General features: G+C 51.8%; 1 protein-coding gene across 1 annotated transcript in view; it reads right to left on the reverse strand.

The window, feature by feature from the left end:
- Positions 1-20906, reverse strand: part of POLE (DNA polymerase epsilon, catalytic subunit) — a 236966-nt gene that overhangs the window by 27434 nt on the left and 188626 nt on the right. Inside the window, exons 32-37 of the mRNA XM_033955915.1 lie at positions 17186-17329; positions 16238-16378; positions 15848-16001; positions 7689-7795; positions 6244-6420; positions 5683-5906 (exon numbers count right to left, since the gene is read on the reverse strand). Coding sequence (XP_033811806.1) covers positions 5683-5906; positions 6244-6420; positions 7689-7795; positions 15848-16001; positions 16238-16378; positions 17186-17329 — 947 coding nt within the window. The remainder of the gene's footprint in view (positions 1-5682; positions 5907-6243; positions 6421-7688; positions 7796-15847; positions 16002-16237; positions 16379-17185; positions 17330-20906) is intronic.

Genomic DNA, 20906 nt, shown 5'->3' on the forward strand with positions numbered 1-20906 from the left:
GGCTGGACCAGAGCATCCAGACCCTCGGCCAGCCCTTCCCTGCGACGACTGAAGAAGCGGGGCACTTTGGCGTTGCCACTCGTGGCCATCAGGTCCATCAGGGGCTGCCCCCAATCTTGCACTATCAACCGAAACGCTCCGGCGCCGAGAAACCACTCTCCTGGATCCAGGAAGTGACGACTGAGGAAGTCTGCCTGAACATTTTCTACCCCGGCTATATGAGAAGCCGAGAGGTCCAGAAGATGGGACTCCGCCCAAACCATGAGCCGAGCCGCCTCCTGCGCCACAGGAGTGCTCTTGGTGCCCCCCTGACGATTGACATAAGCCACCGCCGTGGCATTGTCCGACAGGACTCTGACCGACTTGCCCAGCAAAAGGGAGTGGAAAGCTAACAGCGCCAGCCTGACCGCTCTGGTCTCCAACCCGTTGATCGACCAGGAGGCCTCCTCCGCGGACCAGGTGCCCCGAGCTGAGTGGCCCATAAACTGAGCCCCCCAACCGAGGAGACTCGCATCCGTAAGGAGCACCGTCCACTGCGGGAGATCCAGACCCACCCCCTGAACCAGGTGAGGGGTCCGGAGCCACCAGCGCAGACTGCAGCGCGCCAAGCCTCGCAGGGGAACCGGAACATCCAAATCTTGCCTCCGGGGAGACCACCTCCGGAGCAGAGCATACTGAAGAGGACGCATGTGGGCCCGCGCCCACCTCACCACGTCCAGGGACGCCGCCATTGACCCCAGGACTTGGAGGAAATCTCGCGCCCGAGGACCCCGGGACGCCAAAAGCAGGCGAATCTGAGATTGCAATTTGCTCACCCGGGCCTCTGGAAGGAAGACCTTCCCCAAGGAGGTGTCGAACATAACCCCAAGGCACTCCAGACGCTGAGCCGGGACCAACCGACTCTTGGAAAGGTTGACCACCCAGCCCAGCGACCAGAGAAACTCCACCACCCGAGCCGTAACCCGGGAGCTCTCCTGCAACGACTTTGCCCGAATCAACCAGTCGTCCAGGTAGGGGTGAACCAGGATGCCCACCGACCGCAAGGCTGCCGCGACGACCACCATTACCGTGGTGAACGTCCGAGGAGCCGTGGCCAGACCAAAGGGAAGCGCACAGAACTGAAAGTGCCGCCCCAAGATCGCAAAGCGAAGGAAGTGCTGATGAGAGGCCCGAATTGGAACCTGCAAGTAGGCCTCCGTCAGATCGAGAGACGTAAGAAACTCCCCCGGCTGAACCGCCAGAATGACCGACCGCAGCGTTTCCATGCGGAAAGACGGAATCTTGAGAGCTCTGTTGACCCCTTTCAAATCCAGGATGGGCCGAAAGGTCCCCTCCTTTATGGCCACCACAAAGTAAATGGAGTACCTGTCGGTGCCCCACTCCGTAGGGGACACCGGCACCACTGCCTCGAGATCTAGCAAACGCTGAAGGGTCTAACGAAAAGCCTGCGTCTTCCATGGAGTCTGACATGGAGAAGCGAGGAAAAGGTCCGGCAGAGAGCGGGTAAACTCCAGAGCGTAACCGTCCCGCACCACCTCAAGGACCCACTGATCGGACGCGATCTCGGCCCATTTGGGGAAAAATTTGCGCAGCCGGGCCCCCACCGGAACCAAAGGGGGCGCAGGCAAGGAGTCATTGCGCAGGACGGGAAGCGGGGGAACCGGCGGAGGGATTCCCTGCCCCCCGACGGGCCCCCCGAAAGGGCTGCATGCGCTGGAAGAAACCGACCCCGGGAAAAACCCTGAGCCGGGAAAGAAGCAGCCCCACGGCCCGGGCGATACTTGCGAAATTCCCGCAAACGCCCCCGGGCAGCCCCACACCTAGACGCAGGGCGGGCACGGTCCTCAGGCAGACGGGGCACCTTCGAGTCCGTCAGAGTCTGAATCAACTCATCTAATTCCTCTCCAAACAAAAAGACCCCCTAAAGGGAACTTTAGTAAACTTAGCTTTGGACGCAGAATCCGCCGCCCAAGCGCGCAGCCACAAAATACGCCGCGCGGCCATGCCATAGACTTAGCCGAAATCCGCACCAAGTCATAAAGAGCATCTGAGAGGAACGAGGCAGCCATCGCAATCTTCGCTACCTCCTGATCCACTAGAGACCAGTCATCAGACTCCCGATCCAGGACACGCTCAGCCCACCGAAACACGGCGCGAGCGACTAGCTCCCCACAAACAGCCGCCTGGACCCCAAAGGCAGAGACATCAAAATCATACTTAAGAAGAGTCTCTAACGCACGCGCCTCCGAGACCCTAAGAGCAGAACCGTCCATAACAGGCACGGTATGCCGCTTAGGAAGTGCCGAGACCACCGCGTTCCCCATTGGCGAAATTAAGGTAGCCCTACCTCCCTCCGGGACGGGATACCCAAGAGCCAAGGCGCACACCAAACGAAACTGCGCCCATAGGCCACTGCGCCAACACAAAATCCCGCAAATCCTGACGCACAGGAAAAGAGCGGGAACCAGGACAGACCCCCTGAAGCAGAGGGGCCCCCATACGCGGGGTCTCCGGCGGCGCCACTGCAAAAATGCAGCACCAAGGAGACCTGCTACACAGGTCTAAAAGCTCATCCCTCTGAATAAAAAAGCGCACCACGGACGCATCTGCTCTGGAAGACGGGAAACCCGCCGCCCCGCTGCCAACAGGCGTCCCCTCTAGAGGATCCTGGAAGCCCGCCAAAGCAGCCAGGTCCTCAACCAGGCCAACACGCTCCTCCGCCCACCAATTCGCAATCCAAGCCCCCCCGCGGGCGCTTGGATGAGGAGGAGGAAGAGGGGACGCCAAACGAAAAGAGGGAGGCAAAGCCATAGGGGGCGCGGAGGGAAACCCCCCCCGAAACCCCCCAGGCGCACGTGGGACCCCCAAAAGTCCGCACAAAGAAAGAAAATAAATTGGGGGCAAAAAACCCCTGGGGGTCCCCAGGGACTCCCTGCCCCAGCAGGGGTCCATGCTGAAACCTGCCCCTGTGTTCACCAAACAGGGGGAAGGTCACCTGAGGTTGCAGACAAAATGGAGGGGCCAGACAAAGAAAATGGCGAAGTTCCCGCCAAAAATGCTCCCTCCATGGCCTGTAGCGGCTGAGAAGACTGAACAGTCTCAGCCGCTAAGACAGGCAAGTCGGCATCAGCTGTCAAAAAATCAGCTGAGAGGGAATCCTTCGGGGAATCCCTCCGTGGGCGGTTGTGGAAGACCGGGCTTCCCCACTGCTCCAAGCCGACTCGCGAGGCACCATCGGCGGGGAGCTCTGGGCGCCTGCAGCCGCTGCCGACGGAGCTCCACCACCTCACCGACCCAAACCGCCGAGTTCAGGCCGGCCGCGAGTGCCTCGCGGCTGGACTCATTTGTGTCCTACTCCCCCGGAGAAGGGCACAATTGCTCCATACGCGACCTAGCTATAAAAAAGTGCTGGTTACATGAAAAAATACAGTAAAATACAGTTTTCTTAAAGGGAAACAACCCTTCAGACCAGCACTACCTCAGGATTTTTTTTTTTTTTACAGAACAGACTCCACAGGCTCTCGAAGCAATATGCCTTGCTTGACTTAGGGGGCAAGGCTTACTGCTGAGGCTCCTCTAAAAAAATGTGGGGAGGTGGAGGAAGTGGGGGGAGGGACCCCGCTCGTGACCCGCCGGGTTTGACACCCCCGAGGTCGGATGGACCCCCAAACAGGGCCCGACCAAGCTCCGTCCGGCCAAAAACAGGGACAATAAACCCCTAAACAAATTCCAACAGCCCTACCAAGAGAGATGGGTACAGATCACTCAACACCTGCTGGAGACTGAAAGAAGACTGAGGGAAATAGAGAAGGGAGGATAGTATATACTGTCCCAAAGTTTTGTTTTCAGTCTCCACCTGCTGGTCATGATTAGATATATACCCATTCGTAAAGTTAACCTCTACTGGTCTGGAGAGTGCTAAAGAAGAACCCGCTGTTCAACTACAAATTGGGGGGGGGGTATTGTTGGGAGACAGCAGACTTGAGAGAGACTTGGGTGTGCTGGTGGATGCATCACTGAAGCCATCTGCACAGTGCGCAGCAGCCTCGAAAAAAGCCAACAGGATGCTTGGCATCATAAAGAAGGGCATAACAACCAGAACACGGGAAGTCATCATGCCATTGTATCGAGCGATGGTGCGTCCACATCTGGAGTACTGCGTTCAGTATTGGTCGCCGCACTTCAAGAAGGACATGGCGGTACTTGAGAGAGTCCAAAGGAGAGCAACGAAAATGGTAAAAGGGCTGGAACACTGCCCATACGCCGAGAGGTTGGATAGGCTGGGGCTCTTCTCTCTGGAAAAAAGGAGGCTCAGGGGAGATATGATAGAGACCTTCAAGATCATGAGGGGCATAGAGAGGGTGGATAGGGACAGATTCTTCAGACTGAAGGGGACAGCAAATACGAGGGGGCATTCGGAGAAACTGAAGGGAGATAGGTTCAAAACAAACGCAAGGAAGTTTTTTTTCACCCAAAGGGTCGTGGACACTTGGAATGCGCTACCGGAGGAAGTGATCAGGCAGAGTACGGTACAGGAATTCAAACAGGGATTGGACGGATTCCTGAGGGATAAAGGGATCGTGGGATACTGAGGGAGGAGCTGGGATATAACACAAGTATAGAAAGCTAACCAGGTAATGAGTATAGAAACCAAACCAGGTCGTGCATGTGCAAGACCGGAGGGTTAGGACTTCGATAGGAAGACAGGACTTAAATGAGAAACCAAGGTGGCAAGGGAGCCCCTTCTGGTGATACAGACAGGTCGTGACCTGTTTGGGCCACCGCGGGAGCGGACTGCTGGGCAGGATGGACCTGTGGTCTGACCCGGCGGAGGCACTGCTTATGTTCTTAGCTTTCAAAACCATTGTGTTCTATGCAGTCATGCCAGTAAATGGCAGTCTGGAGATTTTAATCACACCAAGGACCAGGTCACATCCTCATTAACAAGGTGAGGGGAACATTACACCCTGTGCATCTTCGGCTTAATTGCAGCCTTTGGGGATTATATTTTTCTACAATGCATTCTCCTTCCTCTTGTACCACAGTTTCCCAGCACTGAAAGAGAAGGCGCTGCAGCAGCTCTGTATTATCAGTACAACATCCAGTGCATTGCCAGTAGAGGGAGGGGAACTGTGGATCAAGAGATCAGAGGCTCTTAGCAACCACTTGTGCCAGGGTTCTCTCCATTCTAGGCTAGAAAAGAGCTATGATGCAGACACACCCTCCAGCAATAGACACCACTACCCACACGATAAAATTATAATTCAGTTTCACGCTGGAGATTTTAGGACAGTCCTGGATTTTTGACCACCCCATCCTGATGCATTATAGAAATTTACCCCTGATTTCAAAGGGCTGGATCAGGCACGGCAAATTCCACACTTCTCTGGGATGTCAATTCAAAACCAGGAGTGGCCAAAAAGTCTCCAGCCTGGAACTGGGTAACTTGATGTCAATAAATGGATAGAGAGATAGACTAGTACAGGGGTCTCAAAGTCCCTCCTTGAGGGCCGCAATCCAGTCGGGTTTTCAGGATTTCCCCAATGAATATGCATGAGATCTATGTGCATGCACTGCTTTCAATGCATATTCATTAGGGAAATCCTGAAAACCTGACTGGATTGCGGCCCTCAAGGAGGGACTTTGAGATCCCTGGACTAGTACATACTCTTCCTTGCTCACCTGGCCATTTCAAAAGCCTGGGACAAGCAGCTGTCCAAGTTCAGATAGTGTCGGATCATCCGCCGGGCACCGTGCCGCTGCCAATCTAGAATATTATAGCCGATGTCATCAGTCACACGAACAGGAACCAGTGGAAACTCTTCAAACACAGGCATCCCATTGGTCAGTCGCTTCAGCTCCCAATTAGACTGGACAGCAATTAATGTAGGCCCTCGACGTTCATCCTACATGAAAAGAGGTATAACGAAAGACACCAACACTTTTATTTTTCTCTCTCACACACACAGTTCAGATTGTTCCTAGGGCTCTTTCAAAACCAAGCACTACAATATTGAGGCTTACTGCCCAGAAAGTCTGTACAAACTGACATTACACCAATGTAATCCTCCTCAGTTCTCTGAAACATCCAGAACTATCTAGAGGATTATTAGTATCCACTAGGTTCCTATACCAAACAGCACATTATACTAATGCTGCCCTACGAGAGGGGCTGCCAGGGAATCTGATGAAACACTGTGCAGGGCAATGAACCATTTCTCCCTTTTGGCCATTAGTCCTTACCTTGTAGCCGAGTAGCAGCCTCTGGATAGCTCGAAAGACGGTCTTTGGGTCAGTTTCAGCGCGTACCTCAAAGTTGTGCTTCTCTGGAGGGAGCAGGTCCTGGCCTACCTTCTCCATCAGGGCACTGTGCTCTGCAGAGTACATGCTGTTCAAATTTGGCATCTGGTTACTGCGAACCTGTGCCAAAGAGAAATCATGATAGTCAGAAACATTGCACCACATCCCTGTACAATACAAGAGAGCATGGTGCCTAACGGTTAATAGTCTGAGACTTATAATACTATGGATTGCAATGGGATTTGAACAAGGGCCTTTTTGGCTCTTGGCACACTGCTCTAACCATTAGGCCACTCTTCCACTCCAATTCCTCCACTACAGAGGCTGACCGAATTTCATTTTTGGTGCTGAAACTGATCCAAATTGCAGATTTGGTTCTTTTTGGTTTTTATCAAACACATAAATGTACTTTCAGCTGAAACTGCAACTCTGATGCAGCCCTGATCGCTCCCCCCCCCACACACTCGAGTAGGTCCCATCTGAGGTTTGAGGCCCCCCCCCAGGGCTTACCGTAGAAGCATTAGTGATGCAGTGAGGACAGGAGCAATCCACACTCTCTCCTGCCCCCACTGGCTCCATTGTCAACATGGCTGCCAGGAATTCAAGCAGTAGTCGCACAAGACCGCTACCAGAATTTGCAGCAACCAAGTGGTTTCTTTTTGTCCAAATCTTTTTAATGAAAAACACTTAAACAGCAATGAAGAACAGTCACAGTTCATAAGAGAAATAAGGGTAATAAAAAAAAATAGAAAAGAGCAACCATGGAGGAAAGGAGACTATTCTATATCACGCAAAAAAGGTATCCAAAAAGGACCACATTTTATCATTATTTGAGGTGCATTGCAGACTCTCAGTGGCAGCAGATTCATATTTCACAAACAGACTTTAATCTACCAGAAAGTGACATTTAAGCAAGCAGTGCTTTCCCATGGCAACAGCCATGTTGAGAGTGGAGCCTGCATGGGTAGAACCGATTATCTATCTGTGCCAGCTCCAATCTCAACATGACTGCCGCTTGAATTTCCAGCAGCCATGCTGATAACAGAACCAGCAAGGGCAGGTACGGATTGCTCCTGCCCCTATTGCACCACCCCGGGGGGTGGGGGGGGGGAGAGAAACTTGCCTTTGTTCCTTGGAGGTAAGCTGCTCCTGTTTGGGTCAATCCTCCCTTAATCCTGCCCATTCCAGCTCTGCTCTTAAAATGGCTGCCGTAACTGGGCCATCATTCTTGTCGTTACTACACTACTAGCTGGGAGCGGAAGTTACTCTTTTTTTAAACTGTGATTGCAAGTACCTTGCATATTTATAATCGTAGCCTCTATATTTCTCCACCATCTTCTTCCTCCATATTTCCTTCCCCTTTAATAGCATGAAGTTTATTTACTTACTGTGTCCATCACAAACACTGCAGCTTTGCGTTGAGAAGGGATGAAGAGGCCAAAGAGAGCCTTGTTTCCCTGCGAATTGTGATAGAAGTAAATGTGCCGGATGCTCCCTGGGAAAGAAGAAATAAATCCAAAAGGTCAGACAGTATCCTAATTAGTTTATCAACAAGAATTACAAAAAAAAAAGAGAAACTGGGCTCTGTACAAGTTCACTGACAAGGCAATGTTGATACCAACAATTCCTCAATAGCCAACCAGGTCAGTGCAAGCAGACTGCTGGTGGTTGAATTTTAATTTTGTTCTCACATTGCTGGGTGAAGGAAGCAGGTCACACATGCCATGAAGTAGCTGGACAAAATCAGCCAGGTCAACGCTGTCCAGTATGGTCACGGGACTTAGGCAGCCAGATGTTCGTGGAACAGTCTCGCTCGTTCCGTTAGATAGCAACAAAGCTTGGTGGTAAGATACAGGAGGGAATGGTGTGGTTGTTGGATTAAAGATTCGAATTTTGCACACACATCTAACTAGGATTGTAACGAAGCAAAATAGGAAGACAAAAAGGGGAAAATAGGTCGTGCCTGCTAATTTTTCTTCCCTTTAGTCCCTCCCGAACAGTCCACACATGTGGATTATGCTCTCTTGCCAGCAGATGGAGACTGATGCTCCATAACATCACTGTATAAGTATCCAGTAGACAATCAGTATTAGTTGACAAAGCAAAAGATGACTCACCCTCCCAAACCAAAGGAGCAAACCATCCGTTTCTGTGCCGGTCTGGAGGGACTAAAGGAAAGAAAATTAGCAGACAAGAACCTAATTTTCTCCTGAAGCAAGGGAAGGAGAAATTAGGTTCTTACCTGCTAATTTACTTTCTTTTAGCTTCTCCAGACCAGTAGAGGTTAACTTTACGAATGGGTATATATCTAATCATGACCAGCAGGTGGAGACTGAAAACAAAACTTTGGGACAGTATATCCTAGCCCCTCCTCTCTATTTCCCTCAGTCTGCCGAATAGCCAAGCAGAACCAAGAACTGGAAAACAACAGAGAGAAAAAAACAATACTCCAAAAGGAGTAACAAATAACATACCCAAAATGCTGTTGGAAAATGCAGAGGAGAAATTCCCGAAGGAAGAATGTCCCCACAGCTCGCCAGCTAAGCCAGCCGAGCCACAGCCGCTGTTCTTCAATTCTCCCCGGCCCTAGAAAAATACTAGAACCCGCAGCAAAAACCAAAAACTGCCCGCGCAACAGCCCCAACAACAACAACAACAGACAGGGTGGGGACCTCTACTGGTCTGGAGAAGCTAAAAGAAAGTAAATTAGCAGGTAAGAACCTAATTTCTCCTTCTTTAGCACTCTCCAGACCAGTAGAGGTTAACTTTACGAATGGGACGTACCAAAGCAGTCCCTCTCACGGGCGGGACCCCCGAAGGGCCGATACCAGTACACGCTCACCGAACACCGCGTCCCGACGCGCCTGCACATCAACCCGATAATGACGAACAAAGGAATGCAAGGAGGACCAAACCGCAGCCTTACAAATATCCACTGGAGGCACGAGCGACGACTCAGCCCAAGAAGCCGCCTGACCCCGAGTGGAATGAGCCTTGAGAAACTCCGGAACAGGCTGCTGTTTCAGAAGATAAGCGGAAGCAATCGTCTCCTTGATCCAGCGCGCAATAGTAGCCTTAGAAGCGCCCGCTCCCCGACGAGGACCCGCCAGGAGGACAAAGAGATGATCGGACTTCCGGAATTCCTGGGTCCGCTGCACATAAGAGCGAAGGACCCGACCGACATCCAACTTGCGCAGCTGCCGTTGCTCAGAAGAGCCCTCCCGACCACCCAAGACCGGGAGAACCACCGATTGATTGACATGAAAAGGAGAAACAACCTTCGGCAGAAAGGAAGGAACAGGCCGCAAGACGACCCGCTCCCTAGAAAACTCCAAGAAGGGAGCCCTACAAGAGAAAGCCTGCAGCTCAGAAACACGCCTAGCAGAAGTAATGGCCACCAAAAAGACCGCCTTCAAAGTAAGGTCCTTCAAAGAACAGTCGTCCAAGGGCTCGAAAGGCGGACGCACCAAAACAGAGAGAACCAGATTAAGATCCCAAGAGGGAACCGAGGGCCGTAGGGGAGGCCTAAGCAACTTGGCCGCCCGCAAAAACCGAATCACATCAGGAAGAGCCGATAAACGCTGACCTGACACCAACCCTCGAAAGGCCGACAGGGCCGCAATATGAACCCGGAGAGAAGACCAAGCCAGGCCTCTATCCATACCATCCTGCAAGAACTCCAGAATGTTAGGCAGAGAAGCGCGAAAAGAGGTCACTCCCCGCGCCCGACACCATTCCTCAAAGAGACGCCAAACCCGCACATAAGCCCGAGAGGTAGAAAGCCTCCGGGACCCCAACAGTGTAGAGATCACCTTGTCTGAATATCCCTTCTTGCTAAGGCGACCCCTTTCAAGAGCCACGCCGTAAGACAGAAGGGAGACGGGTCGAACATGGGAATGGGACCCTGCATCAGAAGGTCGTCCGAGAGAGGCAGAGGAAGAGGATCCGCTACCAGGTGCCTCACCAGATCCGCATACCACGGACGGCGAGGCCAATCCGGCGCCACCAGCACCACCAAACCCGGATGGTGAACAATGCGAAGAAGCACTCTGCCCACCAGCGGCCAAGGAGGGAACACATACAACAGCCCCTCCGTTGGCCACTGCTGGACCAGAGCATCCAGACCCTCGGCCAGACCGTCCCTGCGACGACTGAAGAAGCGGGGCACTTTGGCGTTGCCACCCGTGGCCATCAGGTCCATCAGGGGCTGCCCCCAAGCCTGCACTATCAACTGAAACGCCTCGGCGCCGAGACACCACTCTCCTGGATCTAGAAAGTGACGACTGAGGAAGTCTGCCTGAACATTTTCTACTCCGGCTATATGAGAGGCCGAGAGGTCCAGCAGATGGGATTCCGCCCAAACCATGAGCAGAGCCGCCTCCTGCGCCACCTGAGTGCTCTTGGTGCCCCCCTGACGATTGACCTAAGCCACCGCCGTGGCATTGTCCGACAGCACTCTGACCGACTTGCCCAGCAACAGGGAGTGGAAAACCAACAGCGCCAGACGGACCGCTCTGGTCTCCAACACGTTGATTGACCAGGCGGCCTCCTCCGCGGACCAGGTGCCCTGAGCTGAGTGACCCAAACACTGAGCCCCCCAACCCAGGAGACTCGCATCCGTCAGGAGCACCATCCACTGCGGGAGATCCAGACCCACCCCCTGAACTAGGTGAGGGGTCTGGAGCCACCAACGCAGACTGCAGCGCGCCAAGCCTCGCAGGGGGACCGGAACATCCATCCCGTGCCTCTGGGGAGACCACCTCCGGAGCAGAGCATACTGGAGAGGACGCATGTGGGCCCGCGCCCACCTCACCACGTCCAGGGACGCCGCCATCGACCCCAAGACCTGGAGGAAATCTCGCGCCCGAGGACACCGGGACGCCAAAAGCAGGCGAATCTGAGATTGCAATTTGCTCACCCGGCCCTCTGGGAGGAAGACCTTCCCCAAGGAGGTGTCGAACAGCACCCCTAGGTACTCCAGACGCTGAGCCGGGACCAACCGACTCTTGGAAAGGTTGACCACCCAGCCCAGCGACCGGAGAAACTCCACCACCCGAGCAGTAACCCGGGAGCTTTCCTGCAACGACTTTGCCCGAAATAACCAGTCGTCCAGGTAGGGGTGTACCAGGATGCCCTCCGACCGCAAGGCTGCCGCGACGACCACCATCACCTTGGTGAACGTCCGAGGAGCCGTGGCCAGCCCAAAGGGAAGCGCACAGAACTGAAAGTGCCGACCCAAGATCGCAAAGCGCAGGAAACGCTGATGAGAGGCCCGAATGGGAACATGCAAGTAGGCCTCCGTCAGATCGAGAGAAGTGAGAAACTCCCCCGGCTGAACCGCCAGAATGACCGACCGCAGAGTTTCCATACGGAAAGAGGGAATCTTGAGAGCCCTGTTGACCCCTTTCAAATCGAGGATGGGCCGAAAGGTCCCCTCCTTCTTGGGCACCACAAAGTAAATGGAGTACCTGCCCGTGCCCCACTCCGGAGGGGGCACCGGAACAACTGCCCTGAGATCTAGCAAGCGCTGAAGGGTCTGGCGAAAAGCCTGCGTCTTCCCCGGAGTCTGACATGGAGAAGCGAGGAAAAAATCCGGCAGAGAGCGGGCGAACTCCAGGGCATAACCGTCCCGCACCACCTCCAGGACCCACTGATCGGACGTGATCTCGGCCCATTTGGGGAAAAATTCGCGCAGCCGGGCCCCCACCGGAACCAAAGGGGGCGCCGGCAAGGCGTCATTGTGCAGGACGGGAAGCGGGGGAACCGGCGGAGGGATTCCCTGCCCCCCGACGGGCCCCCCGAAAGGGCTGCATGCGCTGGAAGAACCGACCCCGGGAAAATCCCGGAGACTGGAAAGAAGCAGCCCCACGCCCAGGGCGATACTTGCGAAAGTCCCGCAAACGCCCCCGGGCCGCACCCCCCCGAGACGCCGGGCGGGCACGGTCCTCCGGCAGACGGGGAACTTTCGAGTCCGACAAAGTCTGAATCAACTTATCCAAGTCCTCTCCAAACAAAAACGACCCCCGAAAGGGAAATTTAGTAAGCTTAGCTTTGGACGCAGCATCCGCCGCCCAAGCGCGCAGCCACAACACACGCCTTGCGGCCACGCCAAAAGCCATAGACTTAGCCGAGATCCGCACCAAGTCATATAGAGCATCTGAGAGGAATGAGGCCGCCATCTCAATCTTCGCTACCTCCTGATCCACCAGAGACCAGTCGTCAGACTCTCGATCCAAGATCCGCTCCGCCCACCGAAACACGGCGCGAGCGACCAGTCCCCCACAAATAGCCGCCTGGACCCCAAAGGCAGAGACCTGAAAATTTTGCTTAAGGATGCTCTCCAATTTGCGCTCCTCAGAGTCCCGCAAGGCAGAACCGCCCTCAACAGGCACGGTATGCCGCTTGGAAATTGCCGAGACCACCGCATCCACGACTGGCGAAGCTAACATAGCCCGATCCCCTTCCGGAATGGGATACAGGCGAGCCATGCTGCGCGCCAGCCGAAACGGCGTCTCCGGCGTTTTCCACTGCTCCAGAATAATATCCCGAATATCCTGATGCATAGGAAAAGAGCGGGAAACGGAACGGATCCCCCGTAACAGGGGGTCCCCCACACGCGGAGTCTCCGGCGGCGCGTCCTCAAAACGCAAAACCGAAGAAACCTGCTGAATAAGGTCAGGCAGCTCATCTTTCTGAAAAAGGCGCACCACGGACGCCTCGTCACTGGAGAACGGGAAATCCGACAACCCGCCGCCAGCTTCCGTCCCCTCCAGAGAGTCCTGGAACTCCTCAGAAGGGTCCAGGTCCTCCTCCAGACCGACCCGTTCCTCCGACCACAAATTCTCGTCCCACGACACCCGTGGACGCTTGGACAAGGGAGGCGGCGGAGGGGACGTCACGCCAGACGAAAGAGGCAAAGCCGCAGGGAGCGCGGAGGAAAACCCACCCCCCGAAACCCCCTGGGCGCAACCGGGACCCCCAGCCGCCTGAAAATAGGCTCAGCATAAAGAAAAGAAAAATTCAGGAGAAAAACCCCCCGAGGGTCCCAAGGGACTCCCTGCCACAGCAGGGGACCCAGCAGAACCTTGCCCCTGCATAGTCAAAACAGGGGGAAGGTCACCTGAGGTGGAAGACAAAATGGAGGGGCCAGACAGAGAAGATGGCGGTTTTCCCGCCAAAAAAGCTCCCTCCATAGCCTGAAGCGGCTGAGAGACCTGAATAGTCTCAGCCGCTAAAGCAGGCAAGCCGGCATCAGCTGTCAAAAAATCAGCTGAGAGGGAATCCTTCGGGGAATCCCTCCGTGGGCGGTTGTGGAAGACCGGGCTTCCCCACTGCTCCAAGCCGACTCGCGAGGCACCATTGGCGGGGAGCTCTGGGCGCCTGCAGCCGCTGCCGACGGAGCTCCACCACCTCACCGACCCAAACCGCCGAGTTCAGGCCGGCCGCGAGTGCCTCGCGGCTGGACTAAATTGTGTCCTACTCCCCCGGAGAAGGGCACAATTGCTCCATACGCGACCTAGCTATAAAAAAGTGCCGGTTACATGAAAAAATACAGTAAAATACAGATTTCTTAAAGGGAAACAACCCTTCAGACCAGCACTACCTCAGGATTTTTTTTTTTTTTTTTACAGAACAGACTCCACAGGCTCTCGAAGCAATATACCTTGCTTGACTTAGGGGGCAAGGCTTACTGCTGAGGCTCCTCTAAAAAAATGTGGGGAGGTGGAGGAAGTGGGGGGAGGGACCCCGCTCGTGACCCGCCGGGTTTGACACCCCCGAGGTCGGACGAACCCCCAAACAGAGTCCGCCCAAGCTCCGTCCGGCTAAAAACAGGGACAATAAACCCCCTAAACAAATTCCAACAGCCCTACCAAGGGAGATGGGTACAGATCACTCAACACCTGCTGGAGACTGAAAGAAGACTGAGGGAAATAGAGAGGAGGGGCTAGGATATACTGTCCCAAAGTTTTGTTTTCAGTCTCCACCTGCTGGTCATGATTAGATATATACCCATTCGTAAAGTTAACCTCTACTGGTCTGGAGAGTGCTAAAGAAGATGATTTATCCAAGGACATAAGGAGCAGCAGTAGCACTCATATGAAACAACTTGTGAAATGATGGACTAAATGAAAGGATGGATATAAGCTACTTGGCTAAAATAGACATGGTCTTCTAGTTGTCCAGCTACAGCAGTGGCCTCAAACACGCGGCCCGCAAGGTACTATTTTGAGGCCCTCGGTATGTTAACATTGTTGTGTAACGTTGCCCGCCTCACTGCTGTAACCTCACACAAGCGCTTTTCTGCGTCTGTATGCGATTGTGAGGTAGAGTGGAGAGAACAATTGTGTACAGACGCAGGAAAGCGCTTGTGTGAGGTTACAGCAGTAAGGCGGGCAACGTTCCGGAACATAAGGTAACCATTGGAAGCAGTGTAGCTTGTGCGTGTGTACGTCATCTCGTGAACTCTCGCAAAATTCAGCACCTCTCCTGGCGGCGACTGCTTGATGTTAGATGGCGGTTGTGTCCGGTGCTGGAGGAGGTGAGAGCTGAAGGCGGGTGCGTACGCGACCACCGGACACATGAGGCACAAGTTTTCCAGGCACAAGTTGGATATTGATTCTCCCCTAGAGGACTACACCAAAATCTTGTCTCTTGCAGTTGATACTTTAGAATCTAAATCACAATTTAGTTTATAAATCTTTCCTTAATTGCTTCTGATTATTTCAGCTATATAATACATAGCTGAAAACAGTGCATCAAGCAGAAAGTGAAAAACTATCTACACTTCACTTTCAGCATGTTGCACTTTCAGCTATGTACTATATAGCTGAAATTATCAGAAGCAATTAAGGAAAGATTTATAAACTATAACAAGTTTTACCTCATGCAAAGTTGTCATTTCTTTGATAAGACTAAACTAAACTAAACTAAACTAAGCCTTAAGTTTATATACCGCTTCATCTCCACGGGAGTGGAGTTAGACACGGTTTACAAAGCATAAAAATATAGGAAGAGAGAGGAGAAGGATTTACAAAAGCATGTAAAAAGAGGGATGTAAACAGGAGAAGAGATGTTATATGCTAGAGAAAAGCCAGGTTTTCAGTTGTTTTCGGAATGGTTGGAGGGTAACTATTTTTTTTCTGCGGCCCTCCAAGTACCTACAAATCCAAAATGTGGCCCTGCAAAGGGTCTGAGTTTGAGACCACTGAGCTACAGGGACTGCTCCTTTGGTTCATTGCTGGTTGGGAACCAAGAAACCATAGGATCCCCAGTTATAAAAACAGGCTGTTGCACTGTGCACCAGATAACAATTGTGAACCTTCACAACTGTACAGGCACAGCATCACTTTCAAAGCTGTACCCAGGAAAAGGCACCGCAATAACGGCTTCTCTACAGTTCTACTTCCTATACCCAGTTCATACATGAACAACCTTGCCCCTAGAAAAGACTACTTTGGATGAGAGGGCTGGTACAAAAGAGGTTCTCATTAGACTTACCATACTTTGTAACAGGTCACATTTTGTACCTGTAAGACTGAATTCCTACCTGGTTCCAAATAACTGAACTGGGCCAGTGATTTCATCTCAAGGTGCTCCAGATCAAAAGTCTCTGCTTCCCGACCCATCAGGTGACGAACCAGCTGCTTATTAACCATGCACACACAACCCAGCTGGACCAAGGAACGCAGCATTAAAGGTACCTACGGGGCAAACCAACAACAACAAAAAAAGTCACACAACCAGATCAAGTTGTATTGTGTTTGTCTCAGCTGAAGTCGCAAGATCTCTTTGCAGAAACCCACTCACCACTATAACCTTGCTCAGAAAAGAAATTGCTCCCTTTTGCTAAACACTAGAATGACACAGGCTAGCTGATTTACTCCTGCTGCATGAAAAGGGCTCCCATCCTAATAATGTGAAGATTCATCATATATACCTGAGTTTCATACACCCCTTCGATGTCGGGTGCCGACAGCTCAGCATGGATTTCATTAATGTGCTGCCGGTACACATCCTCAGGGACAGAATATTCATAGAGGTTATAAATAGGGTTTGATCGAGGGAGGATTCGGTTCACCTAATAAAGAAATATCAATTTAAAAAAAAGAGCTAAGACTTGGAACCTAGAGAACATTTTGTCCAATGCAGCAAGAAAAGTCTTGTGGATAGTGTATCTGAACACAAGTCTCAGTGGCAGGGATTTGGAAGCATGGCATGCCCAACCAAACAGCATGGCAGCATGTTGTTGAATATTGTGGTTAAGCAAATTTTAATAAGCTAAACACATATGTAGAAGGTAACAAGGATGGACAGATGTGCATGCAAACACATATCAGTAGTAGATTTAAAATAAAACAGAAGAAAATATTTCTTCACTCAACATGTAATTAAACTTTGAAATTCATTGCTGGAGAATGTGGTGAAAGCAGTTAGCTAAGCAGGGTTTAAAAAAGATTTGGGTAGCTTCCTAAAAGAGAAGTCCATTAAGATGGATGTGGGGAAATCCACTGCTTATTCCTAGCATAAAACATGTTTTACTCTTTGGGACCTTGCTAAGCACTTGTGACCTAGGTTGGCCACTGTTAGAAACAGGATACTCGGCTTGATGGGACCTTCGGTCTGTCCCAGCATGATAATTCTTATGTGAGCCAAGTATAGAATCAAGCCATTGTGATGTCACTGATGAGGTTGGCACTTAGGTATTGGTGGAATGAGGAATTATGACATCACAATATCAGCTCTGGAATGTTGCTATTCTTTGGGTTCTTGCCTGATGGAAATTTGGTTTGTCCCAGTATGGCAACTCTTATGTTCTTATCAATAAGGATGGGGCAAGGAGAGTGAAATTTTCTGGGCTGACCGGATCTGCAAGAGGACTTTTCACCTTTCTATATACTGCACCCTCTTCAGGCTTGATGATGCGCTGATTTACATAAAACACTCGTGGAATACTCAGCTTCATGCAGTGTAGGTCACTGCCGATAACAGCCCAGAGCCGGAACAACCCCAGTTGGCTGGTCTCTCCAATCTGAGAGGAGAAACAAACCGATTTGTAGTCCACGCAGGAAAGAGATTCAGAAACAAAACGTTATCAGCTCCAGGAGTTAAAACAGAAGGAGAGAAATGAATCAAATGCTCAGAGAAAATGATCAAACGCCTTGAGAGGCCTTGTTATCACAAGAAAAAAAAAAAAAAAAAAAAAAAGAGCATCCGTGGAAGGGAGAGGAAGTCTGGAACATTGGAAGCTTACTTTGGCAAAACTCCATGAAGTCTCAGGGTTATGAACAAAGGAATAGACAAAACATTCCATGCAACAACATTTTTAATAATAAATTTTGTAGTTTGTTATCTAAAGCATGAAACGATAGTTAAGTTATGCACAGCTGCACACGTTGTACAGGTTGAAGCCAATGTTAATACCTCATGATTTTCGTACGGTGGTGCAAGCATTAAAACTAGCAAGGTTAGATTATTCTAATGCGCTTAAGTTTGGGGATGGTGAAAACGAAAAGGAGAAAAGGAGAAATTAGGTTCTTACCTGCTAATTTACTTTCTTTTAGCTTCTCCAGACCAGTAGAGGTTAACTTTACGAATGGGTATATATCTAATCATGACCAGCAGGTGGAGACTGAAAACAAAACTTTGGGACAGTATATCCTAGCCCCTCCTCTCTATTTCCCTCAGTCTGCCGAATAGCCAAGCAGAACCAAGAACTGGAAAACAACAGAGAGAAAAAACAATACTCCGAACAGGAGTAACAAATAACATACCCAAAATGCTGTTGGAAAATGCAGAGGAGAAATTCCCGAAGGAAGAATGTCCCCACAGCTCGCCAGCTAAGCCAGCCGAGCCACAGCCGCTGTTCTTCAATTCTCCCCGGCCCTAGAAAAATACTAGAACCCGCAGCAAAAACCAAAAACTGCCCGCGCAACAGCCCCAACAACAACAACAACAGACAGGGTGGGGACCTCTACTGGTCTGGAGAAGCTAAAAGAAAGTAAATTAGCAGGTAAGAACCTAATTTCTCCTTCTTTAGCACTCTCCAGACCAGTAGAGGTTAACATTACGAGTGGGACGTACCAAAGCAGTCCCTCTTACGGGCGGGACCCCCGAAGGGCCGATACCAGAACACGCTCACCGAACACCGCGTCCCGACGCGCCTGAACATCTACCCGATAATGTCTAACAAATGAATGCAAGGAGGACCAAACCGCAGCCTTACAAATATCCACTGGAGGCACGAGCGACGACTCAGCCCAAGAAGCCGCCTGACCCCGAGTGGAATGAGCCTTGAGAAACTCCGGAACAGGCTGCTGTTTCAGAAGATAAGCGGAAGCAATCGTCTCCTTGATCCAGCGCGCAATAGTAGCCTTAGAAGCGCCAGCTCCCCGACGAGGACCCGCCAGGAGGACAAAGAGACGATCGGACTTCCGGAATTCCTGGGTCCGCTGCACATAAGAGCGAAGGACCCGACCGACATCCAACTTGCGCAGCTGCCGTTGCTCAGAAGAGCCCTCCCGACCACCCAAGACCGGGAGAACCACCGATTGATTGACATGAAAAGGAGAAACAACCTTCGGCAGAAAGGAAGGAACAGGCCGCAAGACGACCCGCTCCCTAGAAAACTCCAAGAAGGGAGCCCTACAAGAGAAAGCCTGCAGCTCCGAAACACGCCTAGCAGAAGTAATGGCCACCAAAAAGACCGCCTTCAAAGTAAGGTCCTTCAAAGAACAGTCGTCCAAGGGCTCGAAAGGCGGACGCACCAAAACAGAGAGAACCAGATTAAGATCCCAAGAGGGAACCGAGGGCCGTAGGGGAGGCCTAAGCAACTTGGCCGCCCGCAAAAACCGAATCACATCAGGAAGAGCCAATAAACGCTGACCTGACACCAACCCTCGAAAAGCCGACAGGGCCGCAAGATGAACCCGGAGAGAAGACCAAGCCAGGCCTCTATCCAGGCCATCCTGCAAGAACTCCAGAATGTTAGGCAGAGAAGCGCGAAAAGAGGTCACTCCCCGCGCCCGACACCATTCCTCAAAGAAACGCCAAACCCGCACATAAGCCCGAGAGGTAGAAAGCCTCCGGGACCCCAACAGTGTAGAGATCACCTTGTCAGAATATCCCTTCTTGCTAAGGCGACCCCTTTCAAGAGCCACGCCGTAAGACAGAAGGGAGACGGGTCGAACATGGGAATGGGACCCTGCATCAGAAGGTCGTCCGAGAGAGGCAGAGGAAGAGGATCCGCTACCAGGTGCCTCACCAGATCCGCATACCACGGACGGCGAGGCCAATCCGGCGCCACCAGCACCACCAAACCCGGATGATGAACAATGCGAAGAAGCACTCTGCCCACTTTTTTTTTTTTTACAGAACAGACTCCACAGGCTCTCGAAGCAATATGCCTTGCTTGATTTAGGGGGCAAGGCTTACTGCTGAGGCTCCTCTAAAAAAATATGGGGAGGTGGAGGAAGTGGGGGGAGGGACCCCGCTCGTGACCCGCCGGGTTTGACACCCCCGAGGTCGGACGAACCCCCAAACAGAGTCCGCCCAAGCTCCGTCCGGCTAAAAACAGGGACAATAAACCCCCTAAACAAATTCCAACAGCCCTACCAAGGGAGATGGGTACAGATCACTCAACACCTGCTGGAGACTGAAAGAAGACTGAGGGAAATAGAGAGGAGGGGCTAGGATATACTGTCCCAAAGTTTTGTTTTCAGTCTCCACCTGCTGGTCATGATTAGATATATACCCACTCGTAATGTTAACCTCTACTGGTCTGGAGAGTGCTAAAGAATTAGGTTCTTATCTGCTAATTTTCTTTCCTTTAGTCCCTCCAGACCAGCAAAGAAACGGATGGGTTTATGCTCCTCTGCCAGCAGGTAAAGACTGAGATATTTTGGCTACAGTACAAGTGGGCTGGGCAATACCATCTACATAGAAACATAGAAATAGACGGCAGATAAGGGCCACGGCCCATCAAGTCTGCCCACTCCAGTGACCCTCCCTATCTATCTTTGCGGATAGAACCCACATGTCTATCCCATCTGGCCTTAAAATCCGGCACACTGCTGGCCTCAATAACCTGAAGTGGAAGACTATTCCAGCGATCAACCACCCTTTCGGTGAAGAAGAACTTCCTAGTGTCACTGTGCAGTTTCCCGCCCCTGATTTTCCACGAATGCCCCCTTGTTGCCGCGGGACCCTTGGAGAAGAAGATGTCTTCTTCCACCTTGATGCGGCCCGTGAGATATTTGAATGTCTCGATCATATCTCCCCTCTCTCGACGTTCCTCGAGTGAGTAGAGCTGCAATTTCCCCAACCGCTCCTCGTACGGGAGCTCCTTGAGTCCCGAGACCATCCTGGTGGCCATTCTCTGGACCGATTCTACAATCAGTCTGATGAATAGCCAAGCAGAAACTAACTAGGCTGAAGACCAACTCCACACTCGCATGAAGAAGACAAAGGAAAATCACCGAATCGGACTGGAACACGCTGTTGGATACTGATTAGAACAAGAACCTTCCAGCGACGCCCCATGTTTCGCCAGCTAAACCAGTCAAACCAAGTACCGCTGCTCTTAATATAACCCCCAACAACCAAGACAA

This window comes from Geotrypetes seraphini, chromosome 8, assembly GCF_902459505.1.
Source record: "Geotrypetes seraphini chromosome 8, aGeoSer1.1, whole genome shotgun sequence".
NCBI classification, from domain to species: Eukaryota; Metazoa; Chordata; class Amphibia; order Gymnophiona; family Dermophiidae; genus Geotrypetes; species Geotrypetes seraphini.